We start from the raw sequence: 25,690 nt of genomic DNA, 5'->3' as shown, positions 1-25,690 counted from the left end.
CAAATGACTATGAAAACGATACGCTGACATAATGCCCCGTGAATTATCGTATACAGTCAGACCACCCTTTCTGTGTAACTTTACGCCTGGTATCTAGTCGATCGGAAATATCGCGGTTTCCCATATGTTGCAGAATAATTCTGGAGCTCGATTTGAATAGGTCGTATGTGCTTTCGTCGATATAAAATTCGATCAGTTGAATTCGCTTCTTATAGCGGAAAGTGTTGAAATTTAACAAAATTAATACATACAAGCGATTCCTTACAAAACAGGCTTTCGGTTTTATCATTAAAAGCCACTGAAATATCATCCATATTTCTACTATTGCTAAAATAAACTGATCGAATTTTATATCGACGAAAGCACATACGACCTATTCAAATCGAGCTCCAGAATTGATGCGGCAGTTGTGCAGATACTACGGAGTAAGTTTTGCGCCCTGTTCGCTTTCATGCTACAGATGGCTGATTCTATCTCCTGCACTGGTGGGGCTTAGGTGTTGACACGGGTAATGCGTCGAACCCTTGGCAGATCATGCTGAGGTGTTGATGGCGTGGCCGATACTTGAAAAAGGTTTCCGAAGCTGAATAGCGCTGACGGGCTACGGCTTTGGCTGCTCGTGTTATCGCTTGCTCTATCGCGGCTTTCGCTCATATATCTTCCTCCAGGTATCTTCTGCGATCCACTACTTTCTCCGGGTGCGTAGCTCACCCAAATTCTCACCAGTGGCGATGAAGGCGTTCTTAATGGCGCTCCATTGATCTTCTACGAGATTCCACCTTCCGAAATATCCGCAGCACAGTTCTCCAGCTCCTCGACGAAGGATTTTTTCACTGCAGCGTCTTCCAGTCGGCGTGCGTTGAACCGGCGCTACATTAGCTTTTTTCAAAGTTGTGGATCGTATTTTATATTTCTCTCGTAATTCACAGACACTACTAAACAACGAGAAATCACCTCTTTTTTCCAATTATGACCTTGCGTGGGAGCGATGAAATAGGTTCCAATCCAGAGCTACGGTAGGTAGCTCTGGATGAGGTTTTGTTTTAAAAAGCAGTTACGCCTTTTGAAATGTTAATGCCCATATAAGCCCACGAAAATGTGAGTAATTATTCAAGTCAGCGGTCATTTTGGCGGTCTTGTTTAGGCTCCGTGGTGTATTACCGAAATATTTATTTCTCTAAGAAACAATGTTCAAAACCGGGTAGGTACAGTAGATCCATTTGGGTTGCATCGAATATATTTTTTATGTTCGTTTCAACATACCTTGGGTTTACTTCTTCCTTTTTTATTCGGCTTAGGAGGTCGTTCAACTCTCGAAGTTCGTCTAGTCTGCAATTAAAAAAATAATATACGCTTTATGTAATATGTGATATTAAAACTACAGGATGTCGCACATACTAATGCACACATAAAAGAATTACCGTGCGAGCACCATATTATATACAGCTCCATATTCTGAACAGTTATGAAAAAAAGTAGTTTTTTCTCTTATGAAGCAATATATTAAATTGAGAGTTGAGGCATTCATTTTATTGAGACCCTCTATGATCCAATCGTAACAAAACATATCGTTTTTGACTCATTTGTAAACAAAGAGAACGTGTTTGCAAAATGAGTAACACTGTGTGTTCAGAATTAGGAGCACGGCTTCTTATGGTACCCGGGCAGACGAGAATATCTAAATCAAATCTTGAATCGAACAATTTTAGCTCTCATAGCTCGATGTGATTTTGATGTGTTATTCAAAAATTTAAAGAATATTGCACCAATAACTCAAAGTGATATGATATCATTTTTTGTTCTTGTCCAAATATCTGAAAATTTCTACATAAGAGCAAATTTAGCTCTTCTGCACGAAATGGAACACATACACCACACTCAGGCAAATAAACCTAAGATTATCATAAGGTCTAACTTATGAAATGGTCTTTAAACAATTCATAACGGCTAGGACGATTTTCATAAGGTCGGTCTATGACGCAGAATCGATTTACAGTTTGGCTTTTATACACATTTAGCAACACGATATTCTCAAGCGTCGCTAGCCACGTGGGTTGGGCACGAGCTCAGTGATCTCGACGTTCATGGATCGATTCCAGTCTGCATCATTTTGTGATTTTTCTGCTCTTTTCATAAGTTTATCTTATGTAATTAGGTCATAATAAGCATGTTCAATTTTCATAAGGTATTCTTATGGCATCCATACTTTACAGTTATGGCTAAATTTCATAAGGTATTCTGATGAGATTCGGTAGTTTACTTCGCTGAGTGCATCTCTATGGATCAATGTTAGTGAAATGCCATGTGCCCCTTTCTGAGCTGGGGAAAAGAAGAACCTCATGCTCTTGTTGCGATGATATTCACAACAGTGAGCCGCAGTTGAGTGGTAAGCATCGCCGGCTGTGAATCCTAAGGTCATAGGTTCGATGCTGGATGTTGGCATTTTTGACGTTGAATAACGTCCTTCGGCAACATATAGGGGTGTAACTTCAGAAAAACCAAAAATCGGCCGCGTCACGAAAAGTGGTCAGCTTTTGAACGCTAATAACTCAGTCATTTATGAACGGATTTTAAAAATTTTAGCACCGATCAGACGCAAATATTTCCAGCAATTTTGTCAATTAATAACAACTATTGATTTTCAACAGCGAACTATTGAAAATTTAGGAAAAGTGAACCCATGTTTTATCCAGCCAATCACGTTCGAGCGCAGTTTTGGACTTTTCCGTCGAGCGCCTGGCAGTATAAAAGCTATTTCTTCTTCCCCTCTTCCTTCATTCTTCATCAACACCTCGAGGGGAACGCATCGGCAGAGAGCTGTGCAGTTTGCTCCGTTTGCATTTTCATTTAGTGTTCTTTGGCAAGCCGAGCGCGGTGGTCGGTGCGGTGCGGTGCGTCGTCGCGCGCGCTCGAGCGGAGTCGTTCACCGGATCAGAGACGGAGGAGCACAGCTCGGTTTGCATTTTCGCTCAGCATTCTCACAGCACATTTTCACGCTGTCGACCGCGGTAGACGGACGGACGCACCGAAGACAACCGAGCAGCAGCGGCGGTGGTGGAATAATTTATCATTTCCCCAGTTCGGAAGCGGATGGGCGCCGACGACACGCCAGCAACGCGGTTTGGTTTTGTGAAATCAAAATTAAACAGCCCTTATTAGGGCTACAATTTTAAATTCCACGTAAGAGTTGATTCGAATTCCACTAGAAATTGAAGAAACGCAAGTGCAAACATCTTGAAACCTACTTCGAGAGCAGCGCCGAACGCGGTACAAGCACCGCCAGCAACCTAGCAGCAGCGGCGGTGGCTTATTAGCATTTTCCCAGTGCGGTAGCGAATGGGCATGGCAACAACTGGGAATATTTTAACCGCTTGATGTCGAATCTATTCTAAATTCAAGATACGGTGACAAAAGCATAAACTTATGCGCGCATAATAAATCTGCTTAAAATTTCTTAAAAGGTTTGCTGGAAAATGAAATTGTTAACCAGCGTTGCCAAATTTCAATAACCAAATATCTGTAATCTTTAAAAATTTTAGTCGAAAATACATGACTTTTGTACTTTATTCTGTCAATCTTTACTAAACATTATAATATTGGTTAATCCTAAGCCTACATACTGATTTGGAAATGGCTAATAATAATCATTTTAGTATATTTTAATACTCCGCTATAATAAATTATTGCAGATAAATTTGTATGGCATCGTTTTATTTTAGTCCCCTCACATTTAACCAATCACGTTCGAGAGGGGAAGCCAGGCCATTGTTCCGTATAAAAGCAAACTGCTTCTTCTCATCTTCCATCATTCTTTCTTGACCCGTCGAGGGGATCACATAGAAGGAGAGTTAGCCAGTTTCTCCGTTTGCGTTTTCCACCAGTATGTTTTGGCAAGCCGAGCGCGATGGTTGTCGGCTGTTTCGCTCTCCTACGCATCGTTGTACGCGGCGCCAGTGGAGCAATCAGCCAGTTCAAACTGGTGCGCGGCAACAACGAGGGCTTTCTTTTGCCCCGAGTTTGCGCAGCATCGCCATCGCAAAGCCCCCATCGGAATCAACGCCACCGATGCCGTTCTGGATTTGGTTGGCATAGCTACCGATTTTCACCTCATACAACAATTGAACGATTATTGTACAACAAATAAAATTAAACAGCCCTTCTAAGGGCTTCAAAAATGTTCCTCACAAGAGTGAATCGAATAATTTTCTTAGACGACGCGTCGGGTCACAAATATGTCAAAACCGACTAAGTCTTAAAACCGTAGCATAAACTTTGCAAGCGAAATAGTGGAAATATATAAGATTGTTGTAGCATCCTTTATATTTCCCAGACAAATTTTAATGTTTGTTGTGCCCATTTTTGCCACACAATCTAGAAGAAAACTGTATGATATCTAGAAATTCTTAGTTATATAATTACATATTGGTAATTCCAGTCCACCAATTAGCAAAAGCTAAATGATTTGCATTTTTGAATGATCTGTTAGATTGCATCTGTTTAAATTCTTATAAAATGAACGGTTAAATGGTTTTGACAAATTCGTTTATGGAAACATTTTAAAACCAACTACTACGCGGAACAAGTCTTGTCGCGTCCATTCTAAATTTCTATATATAAACCTGCAAAAGCAGAGAAATTGTGCGAGAGGATTTGAAATCTGCATCAATTTTCTTCGCAAAATAATTACCTGTTAGCATCCAAAGAAATTCAAAGGTCTAGCAAACTACAGTTGGCCCGCTGAAATTATTCTGCAAATTGACTCACTATATTTCGAGAGCAACAACATAGTTTAATGAAAGAGAAACTAGTTACGACTACCAGTACCTGGGCTGCCCATAAATGGTGAACCAATAAAACCTAGTGCTGGGCTAATACACAGGTTTAAATAGTTCTGACGTTCGATTTGAATAGGTCTTATCTGTATAGGAATCCCAGAAAATTTACGACCTATTCAAATTGAACGCCAAAGTTTATAAGGAATGAATCGGATCAAAAATAATGATAAATAATAAACTCCACTATCAATTGCCGTCTACAATCAAACTAAACCAAACCAAAATTTCTCATCACAGTCTTTATCAATGTTAATACAGCATTCAATAATCGAAACTAATGATTGATTAATTGAATGATTTGTCTTTATTAAAGAGACTTTCCGAAACTAATGCATAAACGGACGTTATTCAACGTCAGACTTGCGGTCGTGTCTAGCATACAACCCCTCCAACTTTTTTTTCAAGAAAAAGGTCGACAAATCTTGTCTGCTATTGTTTTGATCTTGTAATATGTTAACGAGCACTTCTTCATAATATCTCAAACAAACCAATATCAGTTTTGGCTCTTCAGTAATTCAATTAATAATAACTGAATGTGTTATTCGTTAGATTTTCTCACCTACTCGGGTATCCATAATTAGGAACACGTCGTCCACCAACAAAAATATATCTATACCGTGAACTGCAACTTATTATGGGATCCAATTTATTTTGTATATTTAGCTAGATAACCAACCAACTTAATGGTATTGTAGAGCAGTATCTCTAGAAACATTGACTTACATTTATTTCAACCTCTATTGTGAGATTCTCTTAACCGTTCAGAATATGGGTACCGCACGGTACTTCTTTAACCTTCCAGGACGCGCGCCATCAAGCAACCGAAACTGCACCGCGGTATACGAAGAGCGAGGTTTTTTGGTACTGTTGTACTTTTTACAACAGCGCACGCGCGCTGAAGGGTTAAGGACCACTTGTCGAGGTGAGGCTCTTACACGGGAGTTGACTCTGAAAGTGAGAGCCTAGATTAGATCATTGAAGCGAAAGCGGCACTGCGGCAACAGTGCGAGGTGCAGGTGGCCACTGCAGCCGTTCAGCGACGGAAGGGGTCGGCAGAGACACAGATACACTCCGACCTTATTATACGTCCACTTTTTTTTACGCCGAATTAGTTTACGTCCACTTTTTTACGTCCAAAATTTAGATTAACGTCCATTTCAATCATTGCTCAAATTATCAATATTTTTTCTAAATAGACACAAATAATGTTCTGTAAAGTTTGAAAGGACAACAAAAGCTAACCAGTGATAGCTTCGGTTGTTATTATTTACACTTTTAGATGGCAACACTGTTCTAATAGGGTCATATATTGCTAAATATATACATATGAATGTGCACAATATATCAGACTTTTCAGCATAACTTATATGGGTGTCAATTCATATTTTCGACAATATTGTAGTACACCTCGTTTGCAGTACATTGTTCCACACTCCGACATAACAATTCTGTTATTGCTGGCAACACTGACCATGCAGATTTATATAAAGCTCAATATCTCAAATCCGGTGTGAGATAGGCAATTCGAATGTTCGACAATGTTGTAGTGCACCCCATTTACAGTGGATTATTTCACACTGTGATATAAAAAATCTGTTATTGCTGGCAACACTGACCATGCAGATTTAAATAATGCTCAATATCTCAAATCCGGTGTGAGATAGGCAATTCGAATGTTCGGCAATGTTGTAGTGCACCTCATTTACAGAGCATTATTTCGCACTGTGATACAAAAATTCTGTTATTGCTGGCAACACTGACCATGCAAATACATATAAAGCTCAATATCTCAAATCCGGTGTGAGATAGGCAATTCGAATGTTCGACAATGTTGTAGTGCACCTCATTTACAGTGGATTATTTCGCACTGTGATACAAAAATTCTGTTATTGCTGGCAACACTGACCATGCAGATTTAAATAATGCTCAATATCTCAAATCCGGTGTGAGATAGGCAGTTCGAATGTTCGGCAATGTTGTAGTGCACCTCATTTACAGAGCATTATTTCGCACTGTGATACAAAAATTCTGTTATTGCTGGCAACACTGACCATGCAGATTTATATAAAGCTCAATATTGTCTATCCGGTTGGAATCAAGACCGACATTCAATCAAAAATTGCCATTTTCTTGGTCCACAAGTGTCGCAACTGTTTCGCATCTAGTGCGCTGCGTTGCTGACAACAACGGGAAGGTTGCGCACTACATTTGACATGATTAAAAAACGTCGCGAGTTGGGTCGCGTCGCGACTTGATTGTGCGAAGTCCGGTTTGGTGGCGGCCCGACAATATCTCAAATCCGGTGTGAGATAGGCAATTCGAATGTTCGACAATTTTGTAGTGCACTTCATTTACAGTGCATTGTTTCACACTGTGATATAAAAAATCTGTTATTACAGGCAACACTGACCATGCAGATTTAGAAAAAGCTCACTATATGAAATCCGGTGTGAGATAGGCAATTCATATGTTCGACAATGTTGCAGTGCACCTCATTTACAGTGCATTATTTCCAACTGTGATACAACAATTCTGTCATTTCTGGCAACACTAACCATGCAGATTTATATAAAGCTCAATCTCCCAAATCCGGTGTGAGATAAGCAAGCTGAATGTTCGACAATGTTGTAGTGCACCTCATTGACAGTGTGTTATTTCACACTGTGATACAAAAATTCTGTTATTACTGGCAACACTGACCATGCAGATTTAGATAAAGTTAAAAGTATCAATTCAGGTGTGAGATAGGCAATTCGAATGTTCGACAATGTTGTAATGCACCTCATTTGCTGTGCATTGTTACACAAAAATATATTACGAGGGCCTCCTTTTCAGATCCTTCGGTCATTGAAAAAAAACTCACATGATTACAAATCGCATCCGAGAGCTACGAGTTACGCCACGCAAGGAAGTCTTGAATATCGTCCATTTTTCCTGTTCATGAGCATGTTTCTCATCGGTCAATTACCAAATTCCAGATCGGATCACTATGTAAAATTTCGTATGCGTGTTGGTTACTACACCATTAAGAAATGTAAACATGAAAAATCCCAAAAAATCGATTTTCACCGGGATACTCACACGGTGATTGAAATAGCTTTTTTCGACTTCTGCGCGTGGACAAATCACGAGTACCAAAACCAAAAAACAAAAGCTCGTTTTTACTCCCAGCCTACTATGGCATGAGAACTGCTTACGTGCATGCAAATGGGGTCTCCAGTTACCCTAGTGGTTGAGGCTATGGATCGCCAAACCGGGGAAGGTGGGTTTGATTCCCGTTCCGGTCGGGATAATTTTCTCGACTCCCTGGGGATAGTGCTGTGCTTGCCTCACAATATACAAATTCATGCAATGGCAGGCAAAGAAAGTCCTTCAATAAATAACTGTGGAAGTGCTCAAAGAACACTAAGTTGAAGAGAGGCAGGCCAAGTTCCAGTGGGAACGTAGAGCCATAAAAAGAAGAAGAAGAAGCATGTAAAGAAAACCAACTAACTGTATTCACAAGTGGAACTGGAACGTTATTTGTACGATGGCGCGAACATTATCACGCATACCGATACCATGTGAAATCATGTTGGTGCTGCCAACACTGGCCATCTGATTCTGTCACATCCACCCAAAAACTGTTCGCTCGTAATTCCTTAAAATAAGGCTGTCTTCACAATGTGCATGAAAATTAGGGTGAACCAAATTTTCAAGAAATTGGTAACCAAAATATTTAGTTGCAAAAATAACTGTATGCATCCTTTAACCCTTATGTGTCCGACAGGGTACCCGGGTACCCAGCGCCCATTTAAAAATCACGGTGTAGAAAAAAAAAACAAAAAATTTGTCGGACACATAACGGTTAAAAAGCGCATAGCTCACTGGAAGCATTAAACGTGTCTGAGTCTTTTAAATTATAGGTTGGATCGCGAGATAGAAAAGTCTCAAATTCTACTTGTTAAATAGCGCCACCTAGCGGCGGAATTTCTATCTGTTGGAGCCGGGCCCATCCAACTAACAAAATTAGTTTAAGTTAAATTGAATTCGCAAATACCGATTTGTAACCCTATTCATCCAACAATATCTCTGAGAGACAAAATCTGAGCAGAGCGCGCCTGCGCACGCTAGCCACTGTCCACCTTCTGTGGACAATCGTTTAGGTAGAGAAACAATCACCAACCTCTTGTACATATTGTATATAGATTAGTACAAAATAACAAGCAATACAAAACACACGCGCGGTCGTCGTTCTTTGTCATCGCTCTATCACCGTCAGAGCAATAAATTCGCAAGTCCCCGTTACCAAGGGACTTTGCCGTTGTCGATATTGCGGTAGTGAACCGTGCGAGTCAAATTGTGCTAAGTGGTCGGTTACCACGGCACTTAGACGTTTTGTGGTTGCAGTGGTGAAGCGAATGAGAAGACAAATTTCCTAAGTGCCCGGTTACCAAGGGACTTAGGCGGTTCAAGTGTCGTGAGCATCATTCGGGCCCTAGTGAAAGGGTCGAAGAGCTTTGACGGCCAGTGTTTGAAGAAGTACTGGACACAAAGGGCTTGTGGCGACCCAAGCCCCCGGTCAGTGATATCGCGAGTGTTTACTGCACTTTAGTGCACTTTTCACCAGCTGCTTCGGCAGTGAAGAAAGTCCTTCGGTCCAGGCATAGTTCGCGCTCGAACATTTTTGGTCCTTCGAGCCGGATTCGAAGGCCATACCGCGGTCGAAAAGTGTGTGAAAGTGCCGGTAAAAGACCAAATTACTGACCACGTTGGTCAATTGTGCGGTGCCATTGTACATTGGCACAAAAGCGCCATTGCGCTTGGAGGCTGTACCAAGGCGGGTACACCTCAGGACAGTGAGTGGAACTAACAAGTCGCGCGCGCGTGTGTCGCACGGTGATAGCTAATTAATTAGCCCGTGCAATCAAACTGTAGTGCGAAAAGCCCCGCCGCCGGTGGGTGAAATTTCGTGTTAGTGGAACCTCTGCGCTTGGGAGAGTATCAAGGCGGATACTACTCTGTGTTGTGTGGAGAATATATCGTGGCCATCTTGTGACTCGTGGTCATCCAGGAAGGTGATTGACCTCCACGATTGCCATCGTCATCGAAGCCATTTTCGACGCTGGTGAAGTTACCCCGTTCCCCCGCCGCTGCTGCGCCATACTTTTTCCATTGGTGGTGGCACACAGACCGCCGCTGGGGTTGGAACGACCATCGAACCAACGAATCCGGTGAGTTCTTTCCATTTTCTATGCATGTGGCTTGCAGTAGCATTTAAGAAATTTAGTGAAAGATAATTCCAACCACTTTGAACTTTGTTTCAATTGGTTGATGAAAGTTGGGTGACTTTTTCGCATTTTTTCAAGTCATTGTGGCAATTGGTGGGAGACGGTGCGCAACTCAAGTGGAATCCGTTCGCGCCCTTGATTGCGTTCCGCGTAGGATTGGGTTTGTTCGCGACGGGAAGGAGCATTCGTTCGATTAAACATCCCTTTCCCGTCGAAATTTTCGCCGCGAAGGCCAATACATCGTGACGGGAAGGATTTGATAGTTCGATTAGTGTATTTGCGCCTCGCCGGTTCGGTTTCGCGAAGAAACGAGTAGCTCGCGTCGGGAAGGAGATCCGTTTTCGATTTGCTACCGTTTCCGTACGTTTTTCGTTCGTGTGCTCGCCAGCAATGGCTCCGAAGGACGACAAAATCCTTACGGACAAATTGGTCCAGCGGCAGTCGTTAACCGCCATTCGAGACGCTGTTGAGAAGTTCGTCAGAGACTTCGAAGCAGTGCGGGACAGGTGTCAAGTGCAAGTGAGAATCGAAACCCTAGACCGAGTGAATGTTGCCTTTTCGGATGTGCAAGATACCATCGAGCGGCTGGATCCGGAGAATCTGGAGGCACATCTGACGGAAAGAGTGGATTTCGAGCATCGATATTGCGCAGCGAAGGGGTATTTGCTGTCTAAACGCCCCACCGATGCTGCCCCAGCACAGCTGAACTCGTCCTTCGTCGCACAACCAGCCCCCTTCCACCTCCGCTTACCGCAGATCGACCTGCCACGTTTCAATGGCGATTTTTCACGTTGGTTGTCGTTTCGGGACACATTCTCGTCCATGGTCCACTCCAATGCGGACATACCAACAGTCGCCAAACTGCAATATCTGTTGCAGTCACTCGAAGGGGAAGCGAAGAAACCCTTCGAATCCGTCGAAATCGAAGCTGACAATTACGCTTGCACTTGGGACGCTCTGCTAAAGAGATACGACAACCGTCGGTTTCTCAAGCGTCAACTGTTCCGGGCACTCTACGATTTGCCAACGGTGAAGCAGGAATCTGCTAAACGCCTCCACAGCCTGGTCGACGATTTCCAGCGCCATGTACGGGCCCTGGCCAAACTAAACGAACCCGTGGAGCATTGGGATACGCCGTTGGTGAATATTCTGTCGTACAAGCTGGACCAAACCACTTTGCGAGCCTGGGAGGAGAAGACAAGTACGCAGGATGATGTCAAATACGACGAGCTGGTGGAGTTCCTCTACCAACGTGTGCGAGTGCTGAATTCCGTCGGCTACGAGCATCATCAGCAGCCGGCACCGCCGTCAAAGGTGGCCGGGACCACCCCGAAGTCCGCCAAAATCAAGTTCGCAGCCAGCGCCGCTGCATCCTCCAATACAACGCCAACATGTCCCCTGTCTTGCCCCGACAATCACGTTCTACGCAACTGTCCCATCTTCCTTGGGAAGGATGTACGCCTTCGCCGAGAGCTCGTAACGCAGAAGCGGTTGTGCTGGAATTGTTTGGGCAGCGGGCATCAATCAAAGAAGTGTTCGTCGAAGTTCACTTGTCGCACGTGTCGTGAGAAACATCACTCGTTACTGCACGATCCTGCTCTATCGACGTCGCCGAGTTCCTCCGTGTCATCATCAACCTCTACTCAGCAACCGTCTCCATCCACAAGTGTGGAATCCCAGAGCTCCGCTCCTCCCCAAGTCAGCATGGCAGCCCAAACTGCATGCAACACGGTTTTGTTGGAAACGGTTGTCCTCAACGTGATCGATGACCACGGCAATGAGCACCAGGCGAGGGCCTTGTTGGACTCGGCCTCCATGTCCAACTTCATTTCGAAGCCATTAGCGAAGATACTCCTCAACCCCCGGTCGAAGGTGGACATATCCATAGCAGGTATCGGTCTCTCCACGCAGAACGTGAAAAGTGCAATAACCGCCACAATCCAATCGAGAACACAGGAGTTTTCGACGAAGTTGGAGTTTCTCATCCTCAAGAATCCTTCGGCACAGCTGCCGACCATCCCGATCAACATTTCGTCGTGGAATATCCCGAAGGTTGCCCTAGCGGACCCCCAATTCCACGTCCCAGGAAGGATAGATCTTGTCATCGGAAGTGAAGCCTTCTGGGAGCTCCATAGTGGTCGGAAGATTCCATTAGGAGACGGACTTCCATGGCTGACTGAAACGCCATTCGGATGGGCCGCCGCTGGGACCGCATCAAGCCAATACAACTGTATCCCTCGGATCTGTAACCTTTCTACGAAAGATGATCCCCTAGAAGCCACCCTCCAACGTTTCTGGGAAATCGAGGACATTTCCGACGGTCCTGCGCGGTCGGTGGAAGAGAACCGGTGTGAAGAGCACTACGCAGCAACTACAACTCGTGATCCATCAGGGAGGTATATCGTCAGTCTTCCTCGAACCGACAATCCAATGGCTGTCCTAGGAAGCTCCAAGGAAATCGCAGATCGCCGTCTTCTGAGTGTCGAGCGGCGTCTCGAACGTGATCCTGCTACCAAGGACGCGTACCACCGCTTCATGGACGAATACCTCCAGCTTGGACACATGAAGAAGCTCGAAGAACCGGTAGATGATGGTCAACCCCATTGCTACATTCCACACCATGCCGTCTTCAAAGAGTCTAGCACGACAACGAAGGTCAGGGTCGTTTTTGACGCTTCGTGCAAGACGTCGTCCGGATATTCGCTGAACGACACGCTTTTGGTCGGCCCAGTTGTACAGGAAGACCTGTATTCACTTATTCTGCGTTTCCGCATTCGCCGCATTGCTCTCGTTGCCGACGTAGAGAAAATGTATCGGCAGATGCTACACTTCCCCGAGGATCGCAGATTTCTACGAATCCGTTTCCGTGAGAACCCCAGCGATCCAATATCCACCTACGAATTGCAGACAGTGACCTACGGTACTGCCTCTGCCCCGTATCTCGCCACGAGAACTCTGCAGCAGATAGCTCACGATAATGGACATCTGTATCCAGCTGCTGTAGACCCAGTGATTCACGACTGCTACGTCGATGACCTGCTGTCTGGGGCTGACGACGTGGAATCAGCCATTCAAGTGCGGGAACAAGTGACGTCTATGCTCAACACTGCTGGCTTCCCAATCAAGAAGTGGGCGTCGAACGTTCCGGAAGTTCTCGCCGGTGTTCCAACGGAAGACCTGGCCCTACAACCACTGCACGATCTCCAGGACGAGCAGGCCGTTTCCACTCTGGGTCTTGTGTGGGAACCGAGAACCGACACATTACGGTTCAAGGTCCAACTGCCACCACCGGCTGCGGTACTGACAAAGCGGAAAGTGATGTCATACATCGCCCAAATCTTCGACCCACTCGGTCTCGTGGGTCCTACCATCGTAGTTGCGAAACTCTTCATGCAGCGTTTGTGGGCGCTGAAACACAACGGAGAAACTTGCGAATGGGATTCACCGCTTCCGATCAAGCTTCAACAGGAATGGAAAGAATTCCACTCCACGCTACACATGCTAGGCGAGGTTCGAATTCCACGATTCGCATCTCTTTCGAATGTCATCAACCTCCAGCTCCATTTCTTCTCCGACGCCTCCAAGGAAGCGTATGGCTCCTGCTGCTACGTACGAGCTGAAACAAGAGATGGTGTGTCAGTGCAGCTGCTAACTGCGAAGTCAAAGGTAGCTCCACTATCTAGCCGTCATTCCATCGCCCGGCTGGAACTATGTGCAGCGCGACTGTCTACGCAGCTGTTCCAGAAAGTGTTGGCCGCCCTGAAGATACCAGCTCCAGCTTACTTCTTGACGGACTCCACCACGGTTCTCCACTGGTTACGGTCACCACCTAGCCGTTGGAAGGCATTCGTAGCCAATCGAGTGTCACAAATCCAGCATGCAGTCGCCGTGAGTCGCTGGAAACATGTTCCTGGCATCGACAACCCAGCAGACGATATCTCACGGGGATTGAATCCAATCGACATTCTACAGTGCAAGCGTTGGTGGAACGGCCCTGACTGGTTGACACTCCCTCCGGCGAACTGGCCGAATCTCCTCCCGGTCGATGAAGACGCGCAAGCTTCCACCGAAGAGATGCGGAAGGTCCCGGTAGTTTCGATGGGCGTCATTCAAAGCGGTTTCCACGACGAGCTGTTCGCCCGTTTCTCCAGCTTCTCTAAGCTTCGTCGTGTCACTGCGTTCTGCTTGCGATATCGTCGATCTTTGCAAGAACGCGCCACGTTACGCCGCACCGATCCGGACAAGTTCAATCAGCTCACCCTCAACGATGGGACAATCGCTCCACTTACCTCCGAAGAACTACAAACCGCGGAGGTGCACCTCTGTCGTCTCGCACAACGTCAGTCGTTCGCTGAAGAACTTTCGGATCTGGCCAGCGGGGAAAGAGTCACCAAATCGTCAGCGTTGAAATGGCTGAAACCGTTCGTCGATCAGAACGGCCTTATTCGTGTCGGTGGCCGGCTGCGCAACGCCGCCCTCTCCGACTTTGTCAAGCACCCCATCGTGATTTCTGCCAAACATCCGCTGTCGACTCTGCTGGCTAGTTTCTTTCACTTAAAGCTACTGCACGCAGGCCCTCAACTCCTGCTAGCCACGCTGCGCCAGAAATATTGGATTCTCGGCGGCAGAAACTTAACAAAATCCGTCTTTCACCATTGCCACACTTGCTTTCGTAGCAAGCCCACACTAGTCCAGCAGAGCACAGCAGATCTACCGGCATCCCGAGTCTCACCAACTCGACCTTTTTCCGTCTGCGGCGTCAACTATTGTGGACCGTTCTTCATCAAGCCAACCGTCCGCAATCGTGCACCAACGAAAGCCTACGTAGCGGTCTTCGTCTGTTTTGCGACAAGGGCCGTACACATCGAGCTTGTGAGCGATCTTACCACAGCTGCATTTCTAGCAGCACTTCGTCGTGTCGTCGCCCGCAGAGGAAGAATCGCCGAGCTGCACTCGGACAATGCGACGACGTTCAAGGGTGCGTCTCACGCACTCAACCGCGTCTACCAAATGCTGAAGGTGGACAATGCCGACCGAGACAGGATCTTCAATTGGTGCTCCGAGAATGAGATTCGGTGGAAATTCATCCCGCCGAGAGCGCCACACTTCGGAGGCCTGTGGGAGGCCGCCGTCAAGTCAGCGAAGAAGCACCTGCTCAAGATTGTCGGCAACAGCAGCATCGCCTACGAGCCGATGGTAACTCTTTTGGCCCAGGTCGAGATGTGCCTGAACTCCCGTCCGCTGACGCCGATGCCGAGTGAGCCGTCGGATCTGGAGGTCTTAACACCAGGACACTTTCTCGTCGGGTCTAACCTGCAAGCGGTACCCGAAGTTGACCTACGTGAAATTCCCGATAACCGTCTGGAATCGTACGAGCTTGTCCAGAAGCACCTGCAGAACATCTGGGCTCGCTGGTACCCGGAATATCTTCAGCAGCTGCAGTCCCGAGCTACCAAGGGCTGCAATCCTCCGGTCGCCGTTGAGGTCGACCGCATCGTCGTCATCAAGGACGACAATGTCCCTCCTGCCAGCTGGCCGCTCGGAAGGATTATCAAGCTACATCCGGGCAAGGATGGTGTCGTCCGAGTAGTGACACTACGGACTGCACCGGGAAAGGACATCGTTCGTGCGGTTGCGAAGATCGCCCTACTGCCGTCACCAGATCCAAGCCTATAAACTGTTCCAGGTAAAGCAACCCGCAAGGGAGAACTTGCTCGAAGCGCACCTGCGCTTAGCACAGGTAATTGCGGTTCCAATAACCCTATGCTGAATCGTTCGATCTACCTGGTCTTTCTTTTTTGTTCCCGGTTTGTTGCGAGGATCTACAACGGAGCGATCACCGGCGCCAGTCCCGATGTCCAGTCCAGTCTACAATATCCAACTTGAATTCGTCCAACGTGAATTTTTGGAACACCTCCGTGTTCCAAGGTGGCCGGAATGTTGGAGCCGGGCCCATCCAACTAACAAAATTAGTTTAAGTTAAATTGAATTCGCAAATACCGATTTGTAACCCTATTCATCCAACAATATCTCTGAGAGACAAAATCTGAGCAGAGCGCGCCTGCGCACGCTAGCCACTGTCCACCTTCTGTGGACAATCGTTTAGGTAGAGAAACAATCACCAACCTCTTGTACATATCTATATATATAAAAATGCAGTGGCATACGTGGGACCGCGCATAACTTGCGAACGGAAGGTCCAATTTTGGTCGTCTTAGTTTTGTTCTGTTAGTTTTCACCCAAGGATGGTTTATGAGGCATAAAACATGGAAAAAATGATAGTTTTTGAAAATCGACCTTCCATACCGGGGACCGGGGATTTGGCCTTGGCTAGAAACTTAAAACGTCAAAAAACGCAGTAGGCAAGACAAAGTTTGCCGGGTACAGCTAGTTGTATATAGATTAGTACAAAATAACAAGCAATACAAAACACACGCGCGGTCGTCGTTCTTTGTCATCGCTCTATCACCGTCAGAGCAATAAATTCGCAAGTCCCCGTTACCAAGGGACTTTGCCGTTGTCGATATTGCGGTAGTGAACCGTGCGAGTCAAATTGTGCTAAGTGGTCGGTTACCACGGCACTTAGACGTTTTGTGGTTGCAGTGGTGAAGCGAATGAGAAGACAAATTTCCTAAGTGCCCGGTTACCAAGGGACTTAGGCGGTTCAAGTGTCGTGAGCATCATTCGGGCCCTAGTGAAAGGGTCGAAGAGCTTTGACGGCCAGTGTTTGAAGAAGTACTGGACACAAAGGGCTTGTGGCGACCCAAGCCCCCGGTCAGTGATATCGCGAGTGTTTACTGCACTTTAGTGCACTTTTCACCAGCTGCTTCGGCAGTGAAGAAAGTCCTTCGGTCCAGGCATAGTTCGCGCTCGAACACTATCTAATTGGTAAATCAACAGAATGCTCTTATACTTCCGAAAAACTTTTCTATCTGCTTTGGATCACGAGTTGAAGAAGTCTAAAACTTAACTTGTTAACCAGCGCGACCTAGCGGCGAAATTTCCAACTAATTGATAAATCAACAGAATGCTTTTATACTTCTGAACAACTTTACCGAAGACGGCACATTTCTATCTGCTTTGGATCACGAGTTAGAGACGTCCAAAACTTCACTTGATAACTAGCGCCACCTAGCGGCGAAATCTCCAACTAATTGGTAAATCAACAGAATGCTCTTATTCTTCTGAACAACTTTGCCGAAGACGGCACTTTTCTATCTGCTTTGGATCGCGAGATAGAAAAGTCTAAAACTTCACTTGATAACAAGCGCCACCTAGCGGCGAAATCTCCAACTAATTGGTAAATCAGCAGAATGCTTTTATACTTCTGAACAACTACAGTTACGTTCATGTTATTCTAACTCAAAGGCAAAATAACTTGAAAATGACTCGTGTCCAACCAAAAACCTGCGCTGTCGACACTCCTTTGTGACTTGTGTGCTGCTTGGGTAAGTGCGCAGAAGACACCAACACGATTCGATACAAAATCGCAGTTTTATTCACGATCCCGCACTTATACTAACTGCGAAAGGGGTCCAGTGGGGTGGGAAATGCGCAATACAAGAGTGGAATATACTATTCTTAAGGACAAACTTCTTAACATCCCGCTTTAACAGTGCATCAAAATTTCAAACGCACAATTCTCAAGAGGCAAGCTTCACACAACAAAGTATTCTATCATTCTGTTCTTGCTCACTTGTAATAAGTCTAAAATAAAAAGATCAGGTGCGCTGGTTTTGTTTACGAAGAGATTTGTGCCCTCGAAATCGTGAGTAGGTGCCAAAGTCGGCCATTGTGGCGGCCATGTTGGGATTCTAACAAGTCTGTCCTTAACCCTCTAATACCCAACTCCGCCTTTAGACGGGGTATAGTTTGAGCATTTTTGTAATTTTTGTTTCGTGGAAAATCAAAATTTATATATTTGTGGCTGGTATTGCGGACTGTTTTGTATATCTTAAAATAGATTTTGGTGTATTTTGAAGAGTATTTACATTTTTTTTAAATCATTGAAAAATTGATGTTTTAGTCAATTTTTAGAAGTCATTGTTTATTTTGAACTGAATCGCTACAATAAACATATTTAAATTTTTCCTAAATCATTCTATCCTAGTTTAATAGTTTAAGGGAATCGAATACACTTTAAAATAATTTTCCTCAAAATTACACGGAAAATAAAATTTTCCATGAAAAAACATAAAGATAAAAATATTTCAACAATAATCATAAAATCTCAAAATATTTTCATCTAAAAAAATCCGTACCCCAAATAGGCTTCCAGGAAAAAATATAAAAGTGTGGGGATGTTCAAAAATAAAAATTAGAAAAATCAAAAACTGAAATTCACGAAATCGAGAATTAAATAGAATCATCTTCCAAAACCTGTTTAAATCGATTTTATATGACAAAAAAATGGTATTTAGATCAAAATCAAAAATTTGGGTTTTAGAGGGTTAAGCAAACGTTAACTTAAGAAGCTGTTATTCAGCTACTTCTGTTACTTGGGCGTAGACCTCCAACGCGCAATGTCGTCAGCAAAGTTGCCGATCTTCATTCTCACCGGAAACTCTAACCTCAACATCATGTCGTACATAGCATTCCATAACACCGGACCCAGGATGGAATCTTGCGGGATTCCTGAAACTATGTGAAAGCGCTTCCGACCCACCAGGCTAATACTCGTTTCTGGAAGTTCTTCTGGAAACGGTGCCATGGCTCATGAAAGATCATATGGTATACTGACCATCTTGATATTTCATACTTTAACGGAGTTATTTACGTCCACCACAGGTATTTAGCTGTACCAAGGCTAATCGTGTCCCTGCCGATCCATTCCGAAGCCGAACGGCTGTGGTGCCCACCTGCACTGTTGCCGCAGTGCCGTGGCGAGCTCGTTCGCTTCAGTGACCTGATCTTCTTCATCTTCAGAGTCGCCTCTGCTGTAAGAGCCCTCACCTCGACCCCTTCGCCAAGGACCTCTGCCACCAGGCTTTTGCAGGCAGCGCCCTAGCGTTCCTTGTCGCGCTTGTGCTCTAGGATCATTTCGCCTGTACGAATACGTCAAATACTGCGCACTTCGACTCCCAGATCCACGAGCTTGGCGTCGCTGCGCATCGCCTTCAAGAAGTCCGAGTACTTAGACTGTTCAGGCTTGATGACGAGCGCGTCACCTTTCACGCGCTTAGCATCATCTATGGAATATTGATAAAAAAAACTTGAAGGAGGATTTCTTAGAACAACAGTCTCTTCCATAAGATTCTTGGAAAAATTACACTAGTTTACAAAATAAAACGAAAGTCGTGAACTTCTGTCAACGACCAAAATTTTTGAAGCATAATTTAGCGCTGATTTCGAAACCGTGCTTCAAAAATTTTTAAGTAGGTAGAACAGTTTTTGAGTTTTAGCTCAATATCGAGTTTTACAACTTTTTAAAATATAGAATTTAATAAAATTCAAACATCTTGCGTTTTGTTCAACCAATTTTAAATCTTTTTCCATAAATTGAAAGCTGAATATAATACAATTTGATCATCTGGATGCAGGTTTCGCGTCAGATTGATGAAATTCAAGATATTGGCGAGTTTTGGAGACGATCTCTTTAAATTTTAGCAAAATTTCCAAAAATATATGAAGAAATGTATTTTTTTCAAAAGGAAAAGAAAAACATTTTAAATATTCTTTCTCAACATTTATTTGACATATTATATATAGGCAAGTTACAGTAAAAAAATCAGCTCAATCGGAGCATTGATTACGGAGAAGCGAGCGACTTTGCTTAAAAATAGAACAAAAATCGTTTTCAAATTATCAACCTTGTATGGAAAGTCGAAAAAAAATCCGCTCTACTATAATTTTGTTCCTTCGCGTTTTCGAACTCAGGGCATGATTCTACACCAAAAATGATCATCTGCTTACCGAGTTGAAAAATGCTGTAAACTAGTGTTATTTGTGAAGCTAATGGGCACTAACGGAACATCTGTAAAGATTACTCGTGAACAGTGAAGAGAATTGTCAGACAAAAGAGGCACAAAACAAGCAACAAAGAAGGTGCGACGATTACTCTTTATCCCTACTGGTAACAGATAATGACATGATCTCGATTTTTTTTGTTGCAGACAAAACGGAAGCTGAATTTGTTGCGTACTTTTCAACTCGTGAATAATCAATTATTGCTAACCCAAAGTCGAAACTGTTTGATGATAGAGCTTCACCAGAGTTGCAGTGTTTACCGACTCGAAGTTACCGTTCGAAAATCGCAATGCAAGGCCTAAAAATATCTAAACTCGTGGTGTACGATGTTAATCCCATTATTTTCAAGTGTGGGACAAACTTATGTCGCTTTAGAAAGAATTTTAGAAACAATTTCTATGAAAATCACTTACAGCTCCTGGCGAAATGCGAGTGGATTTTTTTATGGTCGTTCTTAAGACATCCAACGAAATTGTTTGACGAAACAATGGCGGATTTTAAAGTGAATTAAATGGTTACTGCAGGAAGTCAGGCAGATTTCTAAAGCTGTTTTACGATTCTAGGATAAATTTATGAGATCGATTAAAACCTAAATTTTGTCTGGTGTTCATCTAGCATTCGGTTATTCAATCAGTGACAATATAAAATTGTCAGAGATTTCGGTTCATTTGGCACTTTTTAGAATTTCTCAAGAAAATCATCCAAGATTTGTTTTTTTTTTCTGGAATTTCAGTAGAGACAGATCATTTATTTGGAAATGGATTAAAAAAAAAGACCAAAATCTTAATAAGTAGTTTAAATAAAAGCATATTCTCTAAATTACCCAAGATTTCTTCATGACCTTAAGGAGTTTCACCGAAAATTCATGCGGAGCGGAGGCTGAATACTCAAAGAATTGAAAGTTTGAACCATACAACATAAAACTGAAAACAGCAGAAATTAAAAAAAAAATATTAGAAATTGGTCTATGAAATCCACTGAGCGTGCTTTGAGGAATTATAACAGAAACTAAGGAGTTCCTGCAGCAATGACTCAGAAAATTTGGAAGTATAAACCAAATGTTTTACGACTTACGATTACATATTTTTCAGAACAATAATAGCCATAACTACTCAGCCAGGTTTTTATAGTTTTAATTATGAATTCCTTCTGGCATAACATCAAGAATTTTTTGAAGCAGTTCATCCAAGAAATACATCAACAAATATATCAGAATCACATCCGAATTCCTCAGAGACGAACCTCAAGAAATCCCTCAGGGAAAAATCCGTATTATCAAGTATACTCTTAGCGATTGTATCATAGGACATCCCAACAAACATTTTCGCTGTACAAGAGTGGAATAAACTACTCTTAAAACAACTTTAGCTTAAGAAACTGTTATACAGCTAGTTCTGTTACTTAGGATCGTGCTGAAATCAATTGATTTATTTTTTTTTCAGAAGATGTTATAGTTTTTTATGCTTTGATCGTTACACCACTATTGACCCAGCATAACATTTATTTCAACATATTTTGTCAGCATGTTCCTCAGAACCTCATACTTACACGCTAAGACCGCTCAGCACCTAGAATGTGTAAGACCTAGTAGTCATAAGTGCATAATTTCCAGACTACACCAAAAATGTGTAACAGTAACACATTTACAAAAACAGCTCGTACACTCTTCTAGATGCGAAATGTAAATAGCTTTTTGTTTACCAAAGTCACTAGCAAACCTAGCTAGATTGCCGTACAATTTTTTTTTGCGAATTTCACGATTTTGTGGACGATTTTGTAAATCTGCAAAGGTTACACATAGTCTGGAAATTATGTAGGTACTTTAGTGCTGATCGGTTTTAGGGTGTACGCTTCCGGAGATTGCACTTTTAAATGGAGTAAAAAAAGTTTTGAAATCGAACATCATCACGAAAACCATTCTTCTAAAATCAAGTGAAAATTGTATACATTTTAGAAGTCATCCGAGTCTTAATTGGAAATTCTCGGTGACTAACGAGCATATATTCCCGACTTTTCCCGGTTTTCACGAAATTCTCAACTGGGTGGCCACCCTGGATAATATATTTATACAGGACCTACTGTACTACATATGGATAGATGGTCCTATGCATTTTTCATTTAATTATGCACTGTTAGTAGTGGAAACCGTTTGGCAGATTGTGATCAAAGTGTACAAAATATGATAAATTTATAAACATCGCCAACTATATAAGCAGATTTTTCGTATTTTCTGCAGTAAAAATTAACCCAAACAAATTTACATATTAAATCTACAATAATTGTAGATTTAATATGTAAATTTGTTTGGGTTAATTGGGTTAATTGTTACCCTTCTTTCAGAAAAGTTTGAAAATATTTCAACCACTATTCATTGATATATGTATTGAAATTTTGTTCAATAAAAGGCAAAGTTATCCTTAAAAATTCTATAACTTTTAAAAACTACTCAACTTCGCTCAAAATTTAGCCACTGCTGCAGCTCTAATACCTTTAATACCTATTATAATAATCACATAATTAGTCAAATTTTTAAAATTTTTAAAAGTCCTACACTACACATCGTCAAATCAAGAACCTCTTGTCTAATGGCATTTGTAAAAATAGGTTCATCGCCTATGTGACAACTGTGAAAATGCTTAAAGAACACTAAGTTGAAGTGAAGGAGGCCAAGTTCCAATGCGAACCTCGAGCCACAAAGAAGAAGCTAGCACATACTGTGTGATGACAATCTGTAAACTTACCTTTTTGATATTTTTCTCGAGGCCACTCAATGCCGCAGGATCTATATTATCGTTTTTGTTTAGTGGCAATGGCACAAGCGAAACCGCGACATCCTTAATCAAGTCACTGGAATTGAAGAGAAATAATTCGATTAACATGCTAGACCTATCAGTTTTTCAATTACCCAGTACTTACCGATTGATATCGATATCGAGATTGGAAAGCGAAGTCGGAGTAGATCTTGCATCAGCTTTCCGTTTCTTGGCCATGGTCGATCCAGCACCGCCGGAATACGAACTGCCTGTGGAAATGTTGCCTTTGTTGGCGACATTACCGGCTCCGGTTTCGATCACTGAAGTCGGTCCCGGCGCAGAAGAACCGGTGGTAGTGTTCGGCATATTAGCCGTTGATACTACTGCGGCATTTAGTACACCTCCGGAACTGCTGTTACTGCTAGTGGTGGTGCTTGTAGTGGTACTTCCGAAAACCGAATCCGAATTGACGACGATGGTTTCGGTAAAGTTGGACGTGGTGAACTTGGCGATGGCTTCTTTCGACAGGAGATCCTTATTGCTACCCGTATGATCGTGAGGAGGTTTGATGATGAGCGTTGTGGGAATGTCCGCAGGCGAAAGAGATGACGTTCGAGCTGAGGAGGCAGCAGCCGAGGAAATTTGAGCTAGTGTTTTTTCGGGTCTGCTGGTCGCGGGATCCTGTTGCTTAATTGAACTGCTAGAGGACAGTGGTGGTACGGATGCGTTGGCTGCTGCAAGGGTTGCAAAATCGGCGTCTTTAGGGAAGGCTGCCCCCAGAGTTGTATTAGAACTAGCCACATTGCCAACTGATGATACCAGCCCACCTGTACTGCTACCAGTATTCGCAGCACTTCCAATGGCGCCACTGGATTTAGACGACTTGGAGCTTTTGTCCCTTTGTGACGAGGAAGTCGACGACGTGGAAGAGGATGGCTCTTTGTCGTGACTTTTGTTTGTACTGGATACCTTATTTACATTTTTGCTATATTTATCCTTATCCTTATTGCTGCTGCTGCTCGAAGAGGACGAACTCGTTTTTCCGACAGGAACCCCCAGAGCACTACTGCTGGCGCTGCCAGAGCTTATACTAGAGATTCCCGTCGTTCCTACGGAGGTGCCCGATTGACTGACTACGCTGCTGCTTCCACTGATCGTACTGACGACCGTCGCGGAGGATGAGGACGTGGAAGTAGAACTGGTCGAACCCTTCGACGCACTTGACGACTTCCTTTGCTTAGACGATGATGATGATGAAGATGCCGAAGAAGCATTTCCTTGCGGTTCCGGGAGGCGATTGTTGGATTTGATGCCGCTGCCTCCACTGCCACCCAAGCCACCACCACTGCCACCGGGATGTTGCTGCGGCGGAGGAGGTTCAAGTTCCTTTTCCGGCGACGACGGCCCATCGCTAGAGTTCGTTTCATGGCTGATAGGTTTGTACGGTGGAATCGTTTTAACGTTTCCGCCTTTTTTCTGCATGAAAGAAAAAACAACAATAATAAGTTGAATGGCTAATAAGAAACATGCTAGCTCTTTTCTGAAACAAATTCAATAGAAATCTAAGCAAAACCGGATAAATATACCATGGGTGTATAACAAAAGCATATTAATGAACAAGCATATTTAAATGCCTGACTACAATATCGAAATGTTCTCGGCAGTCATATTACAAGAAATTAAACAGTTACTCTACAAACTGAGGGCAAACATGAGCAAACATCTGAACGATTGAACACTTACCAATTTACTATAATGGTGCTGGCAGTAACCGCAGTACTTGACGTTGTCCAAGTAGTTGCCGGCTTCTTCGCAGAGTAGTCCCAGCTGCTGGGCGCACGTCACGTGGAACTGCTGCTTGCAACCTGACTTGTTGCACTGCATGCAAGCGCCCGCCGTCGATCGGGAACCTTTCCCCATTTCCTGACAAATGTAGCATGCTGCGGAGAAGAATAGAACCATTATAATTTACGGTTAGAGCTGATTTTATTTTTTTATTATTATCGTACAAAAAGGGTCTCCAAATTCAAGAAAAATGATTTATCCCCGGACAAACAACTGCACATGGGCAACTCCGAATGAAATCATGAAAATTACTGAGATAAATCCCGGGAGAAACTCCGAGACCAAATTCCAGAGGAACTCCTGGATTAATTCTTCAAGGAACTCCGGGAAAAAAACTAGGTGGTCAGGCAGGAATAACGGAAGATTTATTAAGAAGAATTCGGCGAAGAATTCCTGCAGGAGCTACGGGGAAAATTTTGGAAAGATGAATTAAACAAACAATTCCAGAGGGAGTTCCTGGGGAAATCCTTCATGAAGAATTTTTGGATGAATCCCGTTTGAGTTTCCCTTTCTACAGTCTGATTGGAATGCTTCAATCAATCATTTTTACCAATGCCTCCTAAGTATTCTTCATGATTATCTGTTGGAATTTGTACCTGCCGGATGTTTCGCCGACTTTTCAAACCGGGATTCCACACGAATTTATTTGAATATTTCTCCAACAATTGGCTTCTTTAGCGATGTTGAGATAATGCCATATTCTGAATCGGCATGCAAAACTGAGCCGAAATCCAAATTTTCATGAATTTTGGTGCCCGGGAACCTATTTGAAAATCAGTTTGAAGTTTGTATGAGAGCGATTTGTCGAATTACCCCTCGTCGCATTTTGTACTGGGCGGAGCTGTCAAGCTGTCAAAAGGTGATTTGAATAAATCTTTTTGAATTTGATTTTAGGTATCAAAACAAAGTTCTAAAAATCTGAAAAAATCATAGAGGCTTAGAGGTGCTCTTTTGTTTGAAAATATAAAATCATTGAATTTTTCTAAATTTAAAAACCCAATTACTCATAGGATTTCTATAA

The 25,690-nt window shown here is 43.5% G+C and overlaps 1 protein-coding gene across 11 annotated transcripts in view; it reads right to left on the bottom strand.

Annotated features, from left to right (window-relative positions):
• The window catches only part of LOC109398831 (protein AF-10), a 66,134-nt gene that overhangs the window by 17,618 nt on the left and 22,826 nt on the right, over positions 1-25,690 (bottom strand). For 9 of the 11 annotated variants that reach the window (XM_062856454.1, XM_062856445.1, XM_062856446.1 and 6 more), the window contains exons 3-6: positions 24,568-24,764; positions 22,988-24,300; positions 22,813-22,918; positions 1,264-1,329 (exon numbers count right to left, since the gene is read on the bottom strand). In XM_062856454.1, coding sequence (XP_062712438.1) covers positions 1,264-1,329; positions 22,813-22,918; positions 22,988-24,300; positions 24,568-24,764 — 1,682 coding nt within the window. The remainder of the gene's footprint in view (positions 1-1,263; positions 1,330-22,812; positions 22,919-22,987; positions 24,301-24,567; positions 24,765-25,690) is intronic. The other 2 variants (XM_062856448.1, XM_062856450.1) reach the window with 1 other exon arrangement.

Source organism: Aedes albopictus, chromosome 3, assembly GCF_035046485.1.
Source record: "Aedes albopictus strain Foshan chromosome 3, AalbF5, whole genome shotgun sequence".
Lineage (NCBI taxonomy): Eukaryota > Metazoa > Arthropoda > Insecta > Diptera > Culicidae > Aedes > Aedes albopictus.
This window is presented reverse-complemented; position numbering and strand designations above follow the sequence as displayed.